Raw genomic sequence first — 18,461 nt, 5'->3', positions numbered from 1 at the left:
GCATCCAAATTGGCAAAGAAGTCAAACTTCACTTTCCACGGATGACACGATACTCTACATGGAATACTCAACAGACTGCACCAAAAAACTGCTAGAACTGATACATGAATTCAGCAAAGTTGCAGGATATAAAATAAATGTCCAGAAATCAGTTTCATTTCTATACACCGATAAAGAAGCAACAGAAAGAAATATCAAGGAATTGATCCCATTTACAATTGCACCAAGAACCATGAAATACCTAGGAATAAACTTAACCAAAGAGATGAAAGATATGTATGCTGAAAACTATAAAAAGCATATGAAAAAAAATTGAAGGAGACACAAAGAAATGAAAAAACATTCCATGCTCATGGATTAGAAGGACAAATATTGTTATAATGGGTATACACATTGGATATAATGTGTATACCCAAAGCAGTCTACACATTCAATTCAGTCCCAATCAAAATTGCACCAGCATTCTTCTCAACTAGAACAAACAGTCCTAAAATTTGTATGGAACCACAAAAGACCCCAAATAGCCAAAGTAATATTGAAAAAGAAAACCAAAGCAGGAGGCATCACAATCCTGGACTTTAGCTTCTATTACAAAGCTGTAATCATCAAGACAGTATGGTATTGGTATAAAAATAGACATATAGACCAATGGAATAGGATAGAGAACCCAGAAATGGACCAACAAATGTATGGCCAGCTAATCTTTGACAAAGCAGGAAAAAGTATCCAATGGAAGAAAGACAGTCTCTTTAGCAAATGGTGCTGGGAGAACTGGACAGCAACATGCAGAAGAATGAAACTGGACCACCGTCTTATACCATACACAAAAATAAAATAGATGAAAGACTTAATGTGAGACAGGAAACCATCAAAACCCTAGAGGAGAAAGCAGCCAACAACCTCTTTGACCTCAGCCACAGCAATTTCTTACTTGACGTGTCTCCAAAGGCAAGAGAAGTAAAAGCAAAAATGAACTACTGGGACCCCATCAAGATAAAAAGCTTCTGCACTGCAAAGGAAACAATCAACAAAACTAAAAGGCAACAGACGAATGTGAGAAGATATTTGCAAATGACATATTGTATAAAGGATTAGTATAAAAAAATCTATAAAGAACTTACCAAACTCCACCTGAAAAACAAATAATCCAGTGAAGAAATGGGCAGAAGACATGAATAGACACTTTTCCAAAGAAGATATTCAGATGGCTAACAGACACATGAAAAGATGCTCAACCTCACTCATCAGGGAAATACAAATCAAAAACCCACTGAGATACCACCCCACATCAGAGTGGCTAAAATTAACAGCTCAGGAAACAACAGACGCTGGGGAGGATGTGGAGAAAGGGGAACCCTCTTGTACTCTTGGTGGGAATGCAGACTGGTGCAGCCGCTCTGGAAAACTGTGGAGGTTCCTCAAAAAGTTAAAAATAGAATTACTGTATGACCCTGCAATAGCACTACTAAGAATTTATCCAAAGGTTACAGTAGTGCTGATGCATAGATGCACATGTACCCCACTGTTTATAGCAGTGCTTGATAGCCAGGTTATTGGAAAGAGCCCCTATGTCCATCAACTGATGAATAGATAAGAAGATGTGGTATATATATATATATATATATATATATATATATATATATACATACATACATACACATACACACAATGGAATACTACTTGGTGATGAAAAAGATTGAAATCTTGCCTTTTGCAACAACATGGATGGAACTGGAGGGTATTATGCTAAGTGAAATAAGCCAGTCAGAAAAAGACAAATATCATATGTTCTCACTCATGCAGAATTTGAGCATCCTAATACTTATCCTTATCCTACATAGGGTAAGGGAAGGAAAAATAAGTTACAGAGAGGAAGGCAAACCATAAGAGATTGTTAAATACAGAGAGCAAACTGAGAGTTGATGGGGGTGGAAGGTTGGGGAGGTGGGGCAAATGGTTGATGGGCATTGAGGAGGGCACTTGCTGGGATGAGTACTGTGTGTGGTATGTAATTGATGAATCATTGGGATCTACTCCCGAAGCCAAGACTATACTGTATATGCTGTATGTTAGCTAACGTGACAATAAATTATTTACAAACAACAGACGAGAAATTTAGGGAACAAAACAGATGAGCATATGGGCGGGGAGGTGGAAAAAAACAAGAGAGAGGGAAACAAACCATAAGAGACTCTTAATGATAGCGAACAGACTGAAGATTGATGGAGGGAGGGAGGTGGGGATGGGCTAGGTGGGTGATGGGTATTAGGAAGGCACTTATGATGAGCACTGGGTGTTGTATGTAAGTGATGAATTGTTTAAAAATTCTCCTGAAATCAATATTGCACTGTATGTTAACTAACTGAAATTTAAATAAAAATTTGAAAAGAGAAAAAAAAAAGTCACTTAATCAACTGAGCCACCCATGTTCCCCAAAGCAGAAGTTTTTAATAATAATGAATTCCAGCCTAACACTTTTTTCTTTCATGGATTGTGCTTTTGGTGTTGTATCCAAAAATTCATTGCCCAATACAAGGTCACCAAGATTTTCTTCTATGTTATCTTCCAAAAGTTTTATAGTTGGATGTTTTACATTTAGATCTCTGATCTATTTGAGTTATTCTTGTGAAAGTGTAAAGCCAGCGTCTAATTTCATTTGTTTGCATGTGGATGTCCAATTGTTTTAGCTATCCTTTCTCCATTAAATTGTTTTTGCTTTATTTATGTGGTTGTATTTATTATCTTAGTGTTATAATGGTTTCTGTTTTTCGTTTAAATCTTTGATGTTTGGAATTTAACTTAGTGAATGGTATAAGGAATGGATTTAGCTTTATATTAGCCAGGTAGCTACATAATTATCTCAACACAACTGAGATTAGTGGATCTTTCATTATTCAAGATGTTGCCTTTTATACTCAACTCTCATAAATATATATTTAGGTCTATTTTTGCACTTTCTGTTTCATTTCTGTATATCACAGTACTATTGCTTTAATAATTGAGCCTTTATAATATAATATCTGAACGGTCCAGGCCCTTCATATTTCTGTTTTTAGAATTGCTTATTTGTGTTGTTTACATATGACATTTAAAATTAACTTGTCTGGTTTCTTCCCCTCCCTGACTAAATCCTACTGATATTAAATTCATAGAAATTATTTTAGGGACAGTTGACTTCTCTATAGTGAATCTTCCCATCCCAGATCCTGATGTTTTTCCATTTGTTCAGCTTTTCTTTTTTATCCTCTAATAGTGTTTTAATACGTTCATCATTTATGACTGGACACTTAAGTATATTGCTAGATATTTTATCTCTCTAGTTTCTGTTGTAAATGGGTTCTTTTCTTTCATTGTCTTCTAACATACACACATTGATATTTTATGGGCGTGTATCTATGTATAATACACGTATATGTGAAATACAGAAGTATGATGTATAGTTATATGTATAATATATATAAATATATGAATACTGATTTCTGTGTATTAAATTTGTGCCCTTTGATCTTCCTGAATTTTTATTATTTTATGAGAGACTGGAGGGACGCTTGGGTGGTTTAGTTGGTTTTGGCACAGGTCATGATCTCATTGTTTGTAGGTTTGAGCCCCATGTCAGGCTCTGCGCTGATGGTGTGGAACCTACTTGGGATTCTCTCTCTCCCTCTCTCCCAGACCCTCCTCCATTCACATGCAGTCTCTCTCTGCCCCTGCCCCACTTGCTGCACACTCTCTTGCTCTCTCAAAATAAACATTAAAATAAAAGACTGAAACAAGAAACTAGTTAGATTACAGGAACAATATCTTTATTGTAGAATGCATGAGAAATATAGAAAGCCATGAAAATCTCACCTAAAATGCTTCATAATCCCATTACCTGGAGCTAAACAGCTCTTCATGTTTATATCCTTGAGTGTTTTTTTTCTAAGACACTGTTATTTGATATTAAATACATACATAAGAGCTTTATCTTTTTTCTAAGATAGCATTATCTGATACTAAATATGTACATAAGAGCTATTCGTATATATTTTATATTATATAGTATGTATATAGTTATATGTAAATAATTTTTCTAAGTTTAAGTTAAGAATTTTATTAGGCAATAAACTGTTGAGCCAAAACTTACTGGCATTTATTCAAATATGTTAATTTCAATTAACTTGTCAGTTATTTTTAAAAAAATTTTTTTAAAGTTTATTTTTGAGGGGGGGCAGAGAGAGAGAGAGTGAGAGCACGTGTGCGCGCTTGCAAGCGGGAGAGGGGCAGAGAGAGAGGGAGACACAGAGTCTGAAGCAAGTTCCAGGCTCTGAGCTGTCAGCACAGAGCCCGACATGGTGCTCAAACTCACCAACTGTGAGGTCATGACCTGAGCCAAAGTCAGACACTCAACCAACTGAGCCAACCAGGTGCCCCTAACTTGTCAGTTATTTTTGACCTAAATCCACTTCTTAAAAAAAAAAATAAATGTTTGTGGATAATGTTTGGATTGTTTTTATATTTCTTAAAAATACTTTTATATATACTTAAAATGTGCATTTGAGAATATTTATATGTTTTATTTGGCTTGCTTTTTAAAAAGGTGTAACCATGCTATTTTTTTCTTCAAAGCATTTTAATTTGTTCTTTATGTAGAGTGTTTTGATTGAGACCAGTGATCTGCTATTATATTTGACTTTGCTTCTTTGGCAGAGAGATCAAGGTTTTAGCTGACTTTTTATTCTTTTAATATAGGAAAATTGCAATTGAGAAAAAGATTAAGTTAGTAAAAATCTAAAAATAGAATAACAGGTATAAAGTTAGGGTAAGCTTGACACAAAATAGTTAAAGAATTCTATATTTTAGACCATTTATTGCCAGTTAAGTATGTTTTTGGTAAGATATTTAAAATATTCCTAAAATATCATTGGTTAAAAATATACTGACATATTGATCTATTAAAATTTTCTTGCCTTGATTTTTTCTGGATGTATTAAGTCAAATAAACCAAGTGTTTAGAGTATCATACAGCTGCATGTGTGTAAGATAGCAGGTATTAAGTCCAGAACTCTGAAGGGTCTCAGATGTTACCCTGCTTGGGTATATAATTGCAGAAACACCAGCCCTCTGAATCAGCAATCAGACCCCTCAACAGTGATAGCAGCCAGGGCAGCATGGTAGTGCTAAGTCCCTCTACCCAGTTCTCCACAGAGCAGTAAAGTAAGAACCATATGCTTACACCTGTACTGATAGTAAGGTTTGGAGGAGAACTCAGAAATTATGACTCTCTGAGCTTCTATAGGAGCTGGAACATCTAATATTTCCTTCTGGAGATTGAGTGCTAGGCTTATCTTTTTCTCTGAAAGTTAACAAATCCTCTCTGGGGCAGGAGAAGGAGGTTTCTGTCCCTAAATTTTTCTCTTTGTCTCCAGGGAAGATAGGAAAGGTTTTATTGCTCTTTGAATGGGGGAGCTGATGGCTTCTGAGGAAAGGAGACTAGCTTAGAAGGTGCCGACGAGACAGTTTCCAACGTCATATCCTGCCAGGCAGGTTTCATCTGCAGGAGACTTGGACTGTGTAGGAACACTGAGAAATCCAGGGAGGATTGTCTTCTAACAGAGGCATATATAAATATATGTTTATGGCTTGTATGTATATGGCACAGATACTGAAGGTTCGCAGGAAACTGATAATACGGGTTTACAGGAATGGAATGGGGGAGCTGGGATTGGGGGAAGGTGTTGTAGGTAGACTGTTAACTTTTTGGTTCCTTGTGTTTTGAACCATATGGAAAGTGATACCAATTTGCAAAATAAATGCAACTTATATTAAGAATGAGTATTGGGATTTATATTCTAGAAGTTCTTAGCCATGGTTTCTAAAATATACATAGTTAAATCTCGTGGAATTCAGTGGTTTGATAATTACATGAGGAAAATTTTACTCCCAGTTTTTGGATGAAAAGGGTAATATTTAGAAAAATAAAGTTAAAATAGCAACTAATATTTATTTGTTGATTGAGAATATCATATATCTAACCAGTGTGAGGGAGGTCAAGTGAGGTATAGGAGATTAAGGCACTATAATCTCAAATGAGGATTAGAAGGTTGTATAATTTGTTCTTCTCCCTGTGTTGTTTTCCCTCCTTCCCCTCCTCCTCTCTTTTTTCTTTTTTTATTAAAGTTCATTTATTTTGAGACAGAAAGTGTGCACTGAAGGGGCAGAGAGAGAGAGAGAGAGAGAGAGAGAGAATCACAAGCAGACTCCACGCTGTCAGCAGGGAGTCTGATGCGGGTCTGGAACTCATGAACCGGGGGATCATGACCTGGGCCAAAATCGAGAGTCAGATACTTAACTGACTGAGCCACCCAGGCGACCCTCTTTTCTTTAAAAAAAAAAATATATATATTTTTTTTTTGTCACAGGGATTTTGGTATGGGAAAATAGAAGAGAATATTCCCTTTTTTACTGGCGTTTTAGAATCTGAGTAATGACAGAAACATAATGTAAAAATAGTCTTTTTTTCCCAAAAAAAAAGGCTGAATGCCTGCTGCTCCAAAAGCAGGGTCAAATAGACTCTTCAGTTTCTTTTCTTTTTTTTTCTTTCTTTCTTTCTTTTTTTTTTTTTTTTTTGACACCCATTCAGTTCTGGGTTATATATCTTATGTACCCAATGGTTGTGATAGGAGGGTGTCTGGAAAAGAATGCCAAGCAAAAGGAATGCCTTTCTAGAGCAAGGAGAGCGCCCAGGTCAGAGCAACCCCAGGCTGTTTTACCCCATCATTAAACAAGGAAATGCCAAGACAGACTTTTCCTTTTACCCATTTCTGTCAGTTTTCTCCTCTTTGTGACTTGAATGAAAGAGCACAGGCTTATGCATGGATCCTAGAGATCCTTTGATGTCCCCATATTCTGGAAATTAACATTAAAAACTTATTAAAGTTAGGAAGCCACTGGGAAACAATCATGGAGATCATTAGATTATGAATGTCATTAGTTTTGGTTATTATTATCTCATGGATAATGACTACTTAATGAGCTTTGGGACATTAGGCAAGGTAACCTCTCTAAGCCCCATGACCTTATCTGCAAAATGGAGTTAATGATAGTACTGATCTCAGATGGTTGCTATGAAAATTAAGCAAGACTGAGTGCATTTCTGAGTGTTTTTAGTTATAAGCCTCTAAATCTGGGTCTGACTGGCTTAAGCAGAAAAGGATTTGGAGTGGACATAGGAAATCTCAGGCTCACTAGAAGGGCTGGAGAACTGGACTCAGACTTAATACGGCTCTAAATTATAGTCAAAGCATGATACACAACTAGTCTGGGGATGACCTGCCGCATTACTGCTGAGTGTCAGATGCCACAGCCGGTGTCACCTGTGCTGGGGCTGTCATTGATACTGTTGTCATTCCTGCTTTTAACATTTTTAAAAAAGGTTTATTAATTTTGAGTGGGAGAGAGAAAGCACCAGCAGGGAGGGGCAGAGAGAGAGGGAGAATCCTGAGCAGGCTTTGCACTGTCAGCACAGTGCCTGACGTGGGGCTTGATCCCATGAACTGGGAGATCATGACCTGAGCCAAAATCAAGACTCAGATGTTTAACTGACTGAGCCACCCAGGCGCCCCTGTCATTTAAAGCTGACTGTTGCTCTGTTGCCTCTTGAAATAATTCTATACTGTCCCGTATACTTTACATCACTGGCTTCTGGTCCAGAATGTTAGGTAAGTGATCCTGGGTCTTATGGCCATGCCTTGCAGCAGGAAGCCTAGAAGAGCAAGTTTATGACATCATTAACTTTTGATGTGTGTGTGTGGGAGGGACTTGAATACATAGAAAACTGGAAATCCCCAAAGCAAAAGAGAGGAGTTCAGAGCTGGTCAGTTCCCAAACTGATAAAATTACCATTACCATGGAGTGCTTAGTACTATGCCTGACATGTGGTAGGTGCCCCCCAAATGTTGACTTTTGTTAATTTATAGTTGCCAGTTTTGTTGAGAAGCAAGGTTAGGGGGATTTCTACTCCCAGATACGGTTTTTGAAGCAAATGGATTAGAGTTGCTAGAGCAATAAAGGTGAATGGGCAGATGTAATTTCCAGGCTTACAGTTTACATGGTAGCTCAGTTAAGTTCACTAGATGGCACCTCCCCACAGACTGAAATGTCTCAAAGGTAATTCTGGACAGGCTAGCTAAAATGTATAAGCAGCAAAAAACCCAAATTGCCACCAAGACTCCCTTACTATTCATTAGATACCTCCCTTTTCACCTGGTTTCCCATTTATGAGTAGCCAATAATAGCACAGTTTGGCCTTAGTGCCAGAAGACCTGAGTTTGAATCTCAGCTCTACCAGTGACTGTCACTATGACCTCCACAAGTTACTTAATCCCTCAAACTGTTTTTTGTGTGTGTTCATGTGTGTGTGCGTGTATGTGTGTGTATGTGTGTGTGTGTAATAAATAATATTTAAATAATGCCATTGAGGATTTAAATTTAAATGAAAACTTGAAAATATCTAGCATATAGTGAGTAATGCCTTGTAAATATTTCTTTTAAAAACAAAACAGAGGGAAGCCTGGGTGGCTCACGGTTTTGTGAATTTGAGCCCCACAGGGGCTCTGCACTGAGTGTGTGGACCCTGCTTGGGATTCTCCCTCTCTGCCCCTTCCCCCCACTCATACTCTCTCTCTATCTCTCAAAATAAATAAATAAACTTTAAAAAACTGTAAAAATTTAAAAAAATAAAGAGCCCTGGCAATTACAGAATATCAAGTTTTACATTTCTTTTAAAAAATTGAAGAAATCTATAATGTAGATGTAAGCCAGTGTAATTTAGGGTACTTACTTCAGGGTACCCATAAAGTAATAGTTTTATAATAATACTAAGACATTATTTGCCTTTTTCATTTTCATTCTCTTATGAATTCAGTTTTCAGAGTCTATATGATATACTGTGTGATGTCACAACAGATTGAGTGAAAAAGCAGATATGGGAATCCAGCTGTCTTATGTTAATCCAGATATTAAAGAGATTTGCAAAAATGTAAAACAATGCTACTCTTATCACCAACTTTTTGTTTTGTTTTGGAAAATTTAGTTATTTTAAAATAAAGTGTTACTATGCAGTGGTGTTTATTATTTTTACAATAAATAACAAATATTTTTAAATTGCTGTTTTAATTTCTATTTTAACTTCTATTTAATTTATAATTTAATTACTATAAATAGATATAACCTACATAAACAAAAGCTCTTTGAGGGGCTCAGTGATTTTTAAAGGTACAAAAGTATCCTGAGACCAAAAAGTTTGAGAACTGTTGTGTAAGCAGAAAGTACCATGTTTTCCTTAAGAAGAAACCATGGTTGACTAATCTATTGGAAATAGTTTATTTAAGTACATGAACATGGGACAATTTAAAAAAATTCTTTAAGTTTAGCCTAACAAAAATACACACACACACACACACACACACACACACACACGGGGATTAAGTGGAATGAGTTGTTATGGATAATTTATACAGAATTGGAAAATTTAAAAAGGAGATTCTTTTGGATGAAGAAATATGACTAATTAGTCTGATCTATACACTGAAAAGATGATTTGGAAGAATTATGGTCAAGTGGAAAGATCATTGAATTAGGAATGAAGAGACCTGTTTTATGTTCTGTTCCCGGCTCCTCAATTCCATAAATGTATTTTTGAGTAAGTAAGCTCTTTTTCTGTTTTGGATTTGCACTTCTTCAAATGAATGAGAATAAATAATTCCCACCTTGTTTTTTCTTTCATGCATTCAACAAATATTGATTGTTTACTTACAGTGTACTATGTTCTAAGCTATTGTGGATATAGTGATAAAATATGCAAGGTCCTGATGAAAGAAGGAAACAGTTCAATAAGAAAGGCAGGGATAAGCAAGTAAATAAATATATAAGCAATTATAAATTGTGATAAGAACTAGGAAGGATCAGATAATGTAAGTTAAAGAGAAAATGCTATAGACCTACTTACATAGGACCAACAGGGATGGTTTCTTTGAGGCAATGATATTTAAACTGAGACCAGATATGTGAGAAGGAGCAGAGGGAATAGTCTTCAGCAACAAGAATTGTGTGTGCAAAGGTCCTCAGGTGTGCCAAAAGTATGTAGACCTGAGGAATGGTAACACAGTACAGAGTTGGGAGAAGTAGGTCATGCAGAGCCTTATACTCTCTGAAAAGAAACCTTCAGTTTAGATGTGTAAAGGGCTGAAATGTGTTCAAGGCTTAGAGATTTGTAAGGGATTCTTTGACCAGAGTGGGATGTTAGTGAATACAACTTAAATATATTAACGTGGTTTGGGTGGAGAATGAGCACCATTTCTCACAACTGTTCCTGGTTGATTGAGAGAGTGGTTTTAAATCAGTATTAAAATGCTTAGGTTCTTACTACTGATAATTTGTTCAAAAGATTTAAGTTTCTTTTTTTGATTAGGTTCTTTAACTTACTCAAAATATGTGTTAGATAACTATATATCAGATTTTTCTACAAATTACATCTCTGTTTATTTCAGTGCTCTTCTTTTTAATGAAGTAAAATATATTACCACCCTGGAAGACCTACAGAACATAGAAAATTCTCTGAAAGGAAAAGCAAACATTGCATTCTCATATGTAAGAGCCATCGGAACACCAGGTATTGAGCTTTTCTTTTAATCTTTGTTGTGCCTCTACACTTCTCTGAGAATGTTGAAGGACTTAAAATGGCATCCTTACTAGTATGTTTTCTTTCTTTAAACAAGCAGCATAGTATCGTGGTTGAAAAAAACCCTGGAACCAGATTGCCTAGGTTAGATACCCTGTCCTGACAACTTACAGTGTGACCTTGGACAACTTAATGTAACTTTAGGCTTTTTAATCAGTAAAATGGTGAAAATAACTTGCGCCTACCTTTTAGTGTTATTGTGAGGACCAAATGAATTCAAATAATTAAAATATTTCCTGGCGTATAGTAGTGCTCTGGAAGTGTTAATTACTATTTTTATTTCCTTATAGTCCTCATGGTACCTGGTATAGTAGTCTATAGTATTTGATAAATGTTGACTAAATGCTTTTCTTTTTTAATATATACCATTTATGACTTTTTCCTGATTTAAAAAAAATGTATAGTTCTGACAGCATCATCTTGAGCATTAATATATAATTTTGTAGTAAAGAAGTTTATAAACATGAACAAAGTATAGTTATGCTTTCAGGACTTTTATTTGTTAATGGTTGTAACTTGATCATGTTAATATAAAATGTTAAAGATATTTTAAAAATCACATATGCTCTAGGAAATAAAATCATTTATTGTAAATCTCTGTTTAAAAAATGTTTATTTTTGAGAGAGAGAGAGAGAGAAAGAGGGAGGGGCAGAGAGAGGGGAAACAGAGGATCCAAAGTGGGTTCTGTGCTAACAGCAGAGAGCCTGATGTGGTGCTCGAACCCACAAACTGTGAGATAATGACCTGAGCCAAAGTCAGCTGCTCAACTGACTAAGCCACGCAGGCACCCTGGAAATCACAATTTTTATCAACATAAAGCTTGATGGCTACATAGCATGCCACTGAATTTAATATACTTGTAAAATAATACTCTACAGTCAGCCTGTTTTTGTTTACATTTCAGGGTTTTCAGGTTACTGTTCATAGTTTTTATTTGTCCTCAGTGAGAGGGATGAGCTAGAGAGGGTTTACATTGCTACAGTGGAAGCAGAACTCCCTGATGTATATTTTAACAGGATCAATCTGACTTCTATGTTTGGAATAGACTGGAAGTAGCAACAGTCGAATAAGGAAGGAAAATTAGGTAGTTATTCCAATAAGGCAGGCGAAAGATGATGGTGGGTGGCTTGGACCAGGGTGTGAGCAGTGGAGGTGGCAATAAATTTGAATTCTAGCAGTATTTTGGATGTAGGACTAACTGAATTTTCTGACATATTAGATTCCGAGTGAGGGAGAAATAGCAGAGACAAGGGTGGCTCTGGGGTTTTAGCCTGAGTTACTTTAAAGGTGAAATTGCTGATAACTGAGGTGGGGAAGATTGGAAATAGTTTGGAGAGGAAGCTCTAGACTTTTTGGACATCATGCTTGTGAAATACCCTTTATATGCCCAAGAAGAGATATCAGCAAGGTAGCTGGATATTACTAATCTGCATTTGATGGTAGAGATATACACTAGGGTTATAAATTTGGGAGATAAAGCTGTGAGACCAGAAGAGATCACAAAGTAAATGATCCTAGATGGAAAAGAGAAGACTGAACTGTTTAGATCTGTCAACATTTACAGGTCACTGAAGTGAGAAGGAACCAGTAAAGGGAAGGAATGGACTGTGTAGTAGAGATGCCCTGTAAGCAAAGACAAGATCTTGAGGAAGAGATAGGAACAGTTGTGTCAATGATGCTGAAGGGTTACTTAAGATAAGAGCTGCCTATTGACCATTCTTAGCAGTATGGAATTTGTTGGTGACCTTGACAAGTTTCTGTAGAGTGCTAAGGGTAAATGCCTAATGGGGATATAAGAGAATAGGTAGAAAGCAACGGGAGACTGTGAATATGGAGACTCATTAAAGAAATTTCTAGAAAAATGGGGCAGTGGTTGGAAGAGTATGTGGGTCAAGTGAAGAATTTCTTAAGAAACATATTTGTATGTTGACAAGAAAGATCCAGTAGGAAGGGGTAAATACAGCATGGAGGAAAAAGTGGGGAGAATTACTGAAGCAACATCTCTGAGTAGACAAGAGGGGATTGAATCTAGTGAATGAGGGGAGGGTTGGTTCTTTGTTGGGAGCACAGAAAATTCATCTGTGGTAAAAGGAGGGAAGACAAAGAATATGGGCCTCAATTTTAAGTGGGTAGATAAATATAATGCTTATGGAAGTTTCTTTGGTTTTGCTTTTTTAATTGGCTGTGTTTTCTCAGTGAACTAGAAATAAAATCATCAGATAGCTTGAGGAGAGAAGAGATTAAATAGTTGTTTTAGAAGGCCTGAAAATAAAGAATGGTTGCTAGGCAGCAATAAGAGTTGATATCAGTAATCTAAAGTGAGATCAGTATTATGGTGATGCTAACAGGTTTTTTGTTTTTTGCCCCCTCCAGCCATGTTTACTTTTAAAGGTGTAAGTACAGAATAGGCAGAATGGCTGATTTAACCTGGATTGTGTTTTAGCCAGACAGGCAGGGGAGTGATTATATAAAGACTGACCATGGAATGTAAGCTGGGTTAAGAGGGAAGAGAAGACTTGAAGGAGTGAAGGACGGTGAAAATGGTAAGACTGTAGTTCCTGGAGGATTATGTACTAGACAGAGTAACTTTGAGATGGAGGGGTGTGTGTATTTATGGAGAGAAGAGGTAGTGCTGGGGATGCTAGACACTGAGATTTTGGAGGGGTTTGCAGTGATTGGGTTATTACAAGGCCTGGAGTAGGATCATAGCAGTGAGTAGTTAAAGTAGATTTGAAGAGAGATCACTGAAGTGTCTAGAGAAGACCAAAGACTGAGAGGCTAGGATTTTGCAAGGATCATCTATGGGGATAATAAAATCACAAAGGATTATAATGGGAGTAGTATTGGAGAGAGTAACAGTGTGACAGAAGCCAATTGTGTGTGTGTGTGTGTGTGTGTGTGTGTGTGTGTGTGTGTGTGTAATGAGGGGAGTTGTCTCCGGCTGGGGTGGTCATCTACCACTCAAAGGCAGAATGGTGAGGGGGATACTCTGATGATAATTGACTCAAATGGTAGAAGATCCACGGGGAAGAGGAAGATGACTGCCTGGAAATGGCAGTGAGGAAAAAAGGGAAAATGAAATGAAAAGGAAGAAATATTTCAAATAAATACTTTGAAAATATTTCCCAGAACTGAAGGATTTGAGCTTCCAAACTGAAAGGGCTCACTGAATCCCAGCATAATGGATGAATGGATGAATGCTTTGCCATACCAAAGCATCTTATTATGCAGTTTCAGAATATTGGGAACTAACACTGTTCTAAAATGTTCCAGAAATAATGAAAGAGTGTATACATTTAAAGGATCAAGCATCAGAATGGCATTTGTCCTCTTAGTTGCAGCCCTAGAAACTGAAGAAAATGGAGCAATGCTATCGAAATTCTTAGGGGAAATTACTTGAACCTAGAATTCAATATGCAGACAACTACAGTTAGTTACAGTATAGAATAAGGACACTTTCAGAAGTGTAAGTTCACAAAACGTGTATTTCCTATATCCTCTCACAGGAAGGTGGTAGAGAATGGGAGCAAGGGAGCAAAACAGTTAAGAAGATGTGGGTAACAGACCCATAACTAGTGAAGAAATTGAATCAGTTATCAAAAATCTCCCAGAGTCCCAGGACAGATGGCTTCCCAGGGGTAATTCTACCAGACATTTAAAGCAAAGTTAATACCTATTCTTCTCAATCTGTTCCAAAAAAATAGAAATGGAAGGAAAGCTTCCAGGCTCATTCTATGAAGCCAGCATTACCTTGATTCCCAAACCAGACAGAGACCCCACTAAAAAGGAGAATTACAGGCCAATATCCCTGACGAGCATGGATGCAAAAATTCTCAACAAGATACTAGCAAATTGAATTCAACAGCATATAAAAAGAATTATTCACCATGATCAAGTGGGATTCATTCCTGGGCTGCAGGGCTGGTTCAATATTCAAAAATCAATGTGATACATCACATTAATAAAAGAAAGGGTAAGAGCCATGTGATCCTGTCAATAGATGCAGAGTAAGTATTTGACAAAATACAGCATCCTTTCTTAATAAAAACCCTCAAGAAAGTCGGGATAGAAGGAACATACCTAAACATCATAGAAGACATATGTGAAAAGCCCACAGCTAATATCATCCTCAATGGGGAAAAACTGAGAGCTTTCCCCCTGAGATAAGGAACATGACAGGGATGTCACTCTCACCACTGTTGTTTAACATAGTGTTGGATGTCCTAGCATCAGCAATCAGACAACAAAATGAAATAAAAGACATCAAAATCGGCAGAGAAGAAGTCAAACTTTCACTTTTCGCAGACAACATGATACTCTACCTGAAAACCTGAAAGACTCCACCATCAGGCTGCTAGAACTGATACATGAATTCAGCAAAGTTGCAGGGTACAAAATCAATGTACAGAAATCGGTTGCATTTCTATGCACCAATAATGAAGCAACAGAAAGAGAAATAAAGAAACTGGCCCATTGACAATTGCACCAAGAACCATAAAATACCTAGGAATAAACATAACCAAAGATTTAAAAGATCTATGTGCTGGAAACTATAGAAAGCTTATGAAGGAAATTGAAGAAGACACAAAGAAATGAAAAAACATTCCATGCTCATGGATTGGAAGGATAAGTATTGTTAAAATGTAAGTACTACCCAAAGCAATATACACATTCAATGCAATCCCAATCAAAATTGCACCAGCAGCCTTCTCAAAGCTAGAACAAACAATCCTAAAATTTGTATGGAACCACAAAAGACCCCAAATAGCCAAAGTAATCTTGAAAAAAGAAAACCAAAGCGGGAAGGCATCACAATCCTGGACTTTAGCCTCTACTACAAAGCTGTAATCATCAAGACAGTATGGTATTGGCACAAAAACAGACACATAGATCAATGGAATAGAATAGAGAACCTAGAAATGGATCCATAAATGTATGGCCAGCTAATCTTTGACAAAGCAGGAAAGAGTATCCAATGGAAAAAAGACAGTCACTTTAGTAAATGGTGCTGGGAGAAATGGACAGCAACATGCAGAAGTATGAAACTGGACCACTTTCTTACACCATACACAAAAATAAACTCAAAATGGATGAAGGACCTAAATGTGAGACAGGAAACCATCAAAACCCCAGAGGAGAAAGCAGGCAACAACCTCTTTGATCTCAGCCACAGCAATTTCTTACTCGATACATCTCCAAAGGCAAGGGAATTGAAAGGAAAAATGAACTACTGGGACCTCATCAAGATAAACTTCTGCACTGCAAAGGAAACAGTCAACAAAACTAAACGGCAACAGATGGAATGGGAAAAGATATTTGCAAATGACATATCATATAAAGGGTTAGTATAAAAAAAAATCTATAAAGAACTTAACCAAACTCAGCACCTGAAAAACAAATAATCCAGTGAAGAAATGGGCAGAAGACATGAATAGACACACTTTTCCAAAGAAGATATCCAGATGGCCAACAGGCACATGAAAAGATGCTCAACCTCACTCATCGTTAGGGAAATACAAATCAAAACCCCACTGAGATAACCAGCTCACACTGGTCAGAGTGGTTAAAATTAACAACTCAGGAAACAACAGACGCTGGCGAGGATGTGGAGAAACGGGAACCCTCTTGCACTGTTGGTGGGAATGCAAATTGGTGCAGCCAATCTGGAAAACAGTATGGAGATTCCTCAAAAAATTAAAAATAGAACTACCCTATGACCCAGGAATAGCACTACTAGGAATTTATCCAAAGGATACAGGAGTGCTGATTCATAGGGGCACATGTACCCCTGTATTTATAGCAGCACTTTCAACCATAGCCAAATTATGGAAAGAGCCCAAATGTCCATCAACTGATGAATGGATAAAGAAGATGTGATTTATATATATATATATATATACATATACATATATATATGTATATGTATATGTATATGTATATGTATATGTATATGTATATATACATACATACACACAATGGAATACTACTTGGCAATGAGAAAGAATGAAGTCTGGCCATTTGCAGCAACGTGGATGGAACTAGAAGGTATTATGCTAAGTGAAATAAGTCAGAGAAAGATAGATATCATATGTTTTCACTCATGTGGAACTTGAGAAACTTAACAGAAGACCATGGGGGAAGGGAAGGGGAAAAAATAGTTATAAACAGAGAGGGAGGGAGGCAAATCGTAAGAGACTCTGAAATATAGAGAACAAACTAGAGGTTGATGGGGGGCGGGGGAGGGGAAAATGGGTGATGGGCATTGAGGAGGGCACTTGGGATGAGCAGTGGGTGTTGCATGTAGGCGGTGAGCCATGGGACTCTGCCCCCAAAACCAAGAGCACACTGTACACACTGTATGTTAGCCAATTTGGCAATAAATCATATTTAAAAAAAAGAAAGAAGATATGGGTAACAGGCCAAAGGACCCAACACAAGAGAAAGAGTAAGAGAATTCCTAGGATGATGACGAAGTGAGTTCCCAGGATGAAAGCCATGCAGCACATCAAGTTGCAGTAGTCTACATTGCAGCAAACCAGAAGGCTGTGCAGAAATGTCTCCAGGATGAGGAGGCCAATAGTGTGCCAGATCTGTTTGGAGTATTGAGAGCATTAGCCAGTTGTGGAAGAATTTAGAAAGAAATTTAAGTAGAAATTAAAAAGTTATAGCCAGTGGAAAAGGTAGTTGTTCGAGAAAAGAGAAATGTTCATTTTACACCCTATGTCTCACTTGTAAATAATATTTGCTGAGTTACAACCATGTAAATACTGATATTTGAGCTAATAAAAATTAGAACTATATTGGGATTATCGAGGGGATAGAAATATGTATGTTTGTGAAGTGAGGTTTTGGGAAAGAGCTAATTTGTCATCTGCCAAAGTGGGAAGTCAATAGGTAATAGCAATAACACTTAACAAAATCAGGAAATAAGAGTGTGAGAATGTCATTTAAAGACTTGGAGGTAAATACCAAAAGAAACAGAGAGAGAATTGAAAGCAGGTGTCTCTTGGGAATTGAAAATGGGGAGAAATTGTTGTTTTTCTTTATATGCTTTGTGGAATTGTTTATTTTTGAGCTATATATAAGAATAAGTTTGATTAAAAGATAACCAAGCCAGAAACAATAAGCAGGCATATACACATCTAAAATACATAAAAGTCGGATGGTAGATGCATAGTCTCTCCCCCACTACAAGGAAAAAACTGTACAGATTTGTCATATGTTATATTCTCAAGTATAACTCACTTTTATTCCCTCTTAACTCTTCTCTTTCCTTGAATAGAATAGACTTTTCATAACTGCTTTAACTGCCTGCATTTTCCCAACTGGGATCTCTACAAGGGATTTTTCTTTATAATAGAGCCTAAAAGGCTGTAGGGCAATATTCAGAAGAGAGTCACACAAACTGGCTCCTCATGTCTCCCAACTCCCTTATCTCTTCTTCAGAGCATAGAGCGGTCATGGAAGCTGCTTTTGTGTATGGGACCACGTACCAGTTTGTCCTGACCACGGAAATTGCCCTTTTGGAAAGTATTGGGTAAGTACAAGAGGCATATGTGAACAATTTTAAGTTTGCTTCTTTTACATTACTTACTCAACATCTCCATCAGACTCACATTGTGGACTTACCCGAAAGGAATTGTAAGCAGATGTGAATATATAAATGAAACCAGAAATCCCCTTCATTACTATTGTCTGCTGTTCTACAGTCTGAAAATGATTTTAAATATACAGAGGTAA

General features: G+C 37.0%; 1 protein-coding gene across 3 annotated transcripts in view; it reads left to right on the top strand.

Annotated features, from left to right (window-relative positions):
- The window catches only part of TXNDC16 (thioredoxin domain containing 16), a 136,381-nt gene that overhangs the window by 36,305 nt on the left and 81,615 nt on the right, over window positions 1-18,461 (top strand). For all 3 annotated transcript variants that reach the window (XM_060619850.3, XM_060619852.3, XM_060619849.3), the window contains exons 7-8: window positions 10,530-10,651; window positions 18,168-18,258. In XM_060619850.3, coding sequence (XP_060475833.3) covers window positions 10,530-10,651; window positions 18,168-18,258 — 213 coding nt within the window. The remainder of the gene's footprint in view (window positions 1-10,529; window positions 10,652-18,167; window positions 18,259-18,461) is intronic.

Source organism: Panthera onca, chromosome B3, assembly GCF_046562875.1.
Source record: "Panthera onca isolate mPanOnc1 chromosome B3, mPanOnc1 haplotype 2, whole genome shotgun sequence".
Classification (NCBI taxonomy): domain Eukaryota; kingdom Metazoa; phylum Chordata; class Mammalia; order Carnivora; family Felidae; genus Panthera; species Panthera onca.
Note: the sequence above shows the minus strand (reverse complement) of the source record. Positions and strands in the feature narration are given on the sequence as shown.